This window comes from Sitodiplosis mosellana, unplaced genomic scaffold (assembly GCF_009176505.1).
Source record: "Sitodiplosis mosellana isolate CC-2019 unplaced genomic scaffold, AAFC_SMos_1.0 Smas_scaffold_7456, whole genome shotgun sequence".
NCBI classification, from domain to species: Eukaryota; Metazoa; Arthropoda; class Insecta; order Diptera; family Cecidomyiidae; genus Sitodiplosis; species Sitodiplosis mosellana.
Window position 1 is genome coordinate 1 of NW_022602511.1, and position 1,918 is coordinate 1,918.

A 1,918-nucleotide genomic window follows, 5' to 3' on the forward strand; every position below is an offset into this window, starting at 1 on the left:
ATTAAAAATTGAAATAAATGTGAAAATTCCATTTTCTATCGATAAATGTGAGCATTTGCATGTGTACCTTGCGTCAGCCATCAATCCTGATGTTGCACACCCGATGTGCCGATCTACTTCGACGATTTTCTCAACCGTTGATGGTTCCATGAGTGGAGATGTGATTCGCTTCTCTACAGCCATAACGACTCCTTCAGGCGTGCGAATGCCGATCGCTGTTGATCCCAATTTGATTGCCTCTATGGCATATTCGACTTGGAATAGACGCCCTTCTGGTGAAAATGTGTTGACACCACGATCGTATTCCGAACGAGTAAGAAACATCTGAAACCAATAGCAAATTTTTCCGAATAAATCGTTTACGATACAAAGTCAATAACTTGGAGTATTATTTATAAACTAGTTGGAAATAGCCACAGAAATGTTTTTGAGGTTAAGTTGGTTGAGTGTGACAAAGCAAAAATACTGCAGCGTTCATTTTCTCTGAATATATTAAATACGCTCTTTTTTCATACCTTTACAGCTTATGAAATAGAACAAAATTCAGTTCAATCTGATGATATTTAAGATTTTTAAATCAAATCAATTTTTGGAATATAACTTAAATCGACTATTAGAGTGATTGTGTTTCGACGGTGAAGCAAATAGTCAAGCCGCAATGACACATATAAACAATTTTGGTTGAAATGTCATTCGTGTTGTATTTCGTACTAAAAATCGATGTAACAATGGTACTAATGTTTGGATATTGGCTGCATGAATTCACAAAGTACGCAGCAATTTTATCCGCTTGATGCAACCAACTCTTTAGCTTTTTTTGGAATTAATTACATGTATCAATGTAATTTTGAAACTGAATTTTTGGCCAGCATTTTGAATTATTCATATGCGGAGTAAAATATTTTCTCAGATCACTTTATTGATATTTTCTTTTGGCGAAATGGCAATAACAATTTCATCATTCGTACTAAATATAGGAAACGTTCAAAATGACTTTCGGTCCAAAGTGAAACGTCATGTTCGTATCGTTGTCCCTTTCTGCCCTGCACACTCATCTGGGTTTTTCGTTGAGCGATAAGGTCGACAATAGAATCGACTGTGGATGTATAATAAAATACAAGTGAATGCGTCGTTCTGAAACATACATTGTGTACTATTCGAAGTGAACAGATCTCTGCGTCTCTGAAGAAAAACTTGTTAAATAAATATAATTCCAAATTGAATTGTGAAAAGTGATCAAATAAAAATAAAACGTAAGTAAATCGAATAAATCAATATTCTTTTCAATCCAATTCGCACATATGCATGAAATCACAGCTCATTGCGAGAATAATGTCGAACAAAGTCCATGCAATCATGGCCGACGAAACCAATGAAATTCAGCTTGTATTTCATCACCCCAATGAAATTATCGGGTGCGTCAGCTAAATTGGTTGACCTATTTTTTCTTATTTTTCGCAAAGAAGTAGAGAAAATGAGACATTTTTCAACCGAATCAAATTTTTCAATCACCATTTTTTTGCCAATATTTTCCTATTAATTTTTCCCCGTTTTTTCGTATTTTCGGTTCATATCGATGAAAAAATGTTGAGAGCAAGTTTTTTTCCTTTCTCTTTTGTATTTTGGCATTGGAAAATATTTGTCTGAAGGCTTCAATACAGTTTATAACGAAGAAAATTAGACAAACGCTTCGATCTGCTTACTTTGAAAAACAAATGACTCATCGAAATCATACGAATATACAGTTATGACTAAAACGCAAGCAATTGACGCACCAGAAAATGAAAGTCAGGCGAAAATATTTCTGGCTTACGTAGTTAAACTTGGCACACAAATTCGAGCGAAAAAAACGATTTCAATATCTTTTCGTTTTATGACGAAATTTTTCATTTTTTTTCTGCGTTGTTTTCGTATTTCT

General features: G+C 34.1%; 1 protein-coding gene across 1 annotated transcript; it reads right to left on the reverse strand.

Annotated features, from left to right (window-relative positions):
- Positions 1 to 67: 67 nt before the first annotated feature.
- LOC129580261 (proteasome subunit alpha type-5-like) lies at positions 68 to 972 on the reverse strand (the record flags this gene model as incomplete). Its single annotated transcript, XM_055470507.1, is given in 2 exon segments — positions 68 to 324; positions 516 to 972. A coding segment is annotated over 1 exon segment (257 nt), but the record flags the coding sequence as incomplete, so codon positions are not given.
- Between the last annotated feature and the right edge of the window lie 946 nt (positions 973 to 1,918).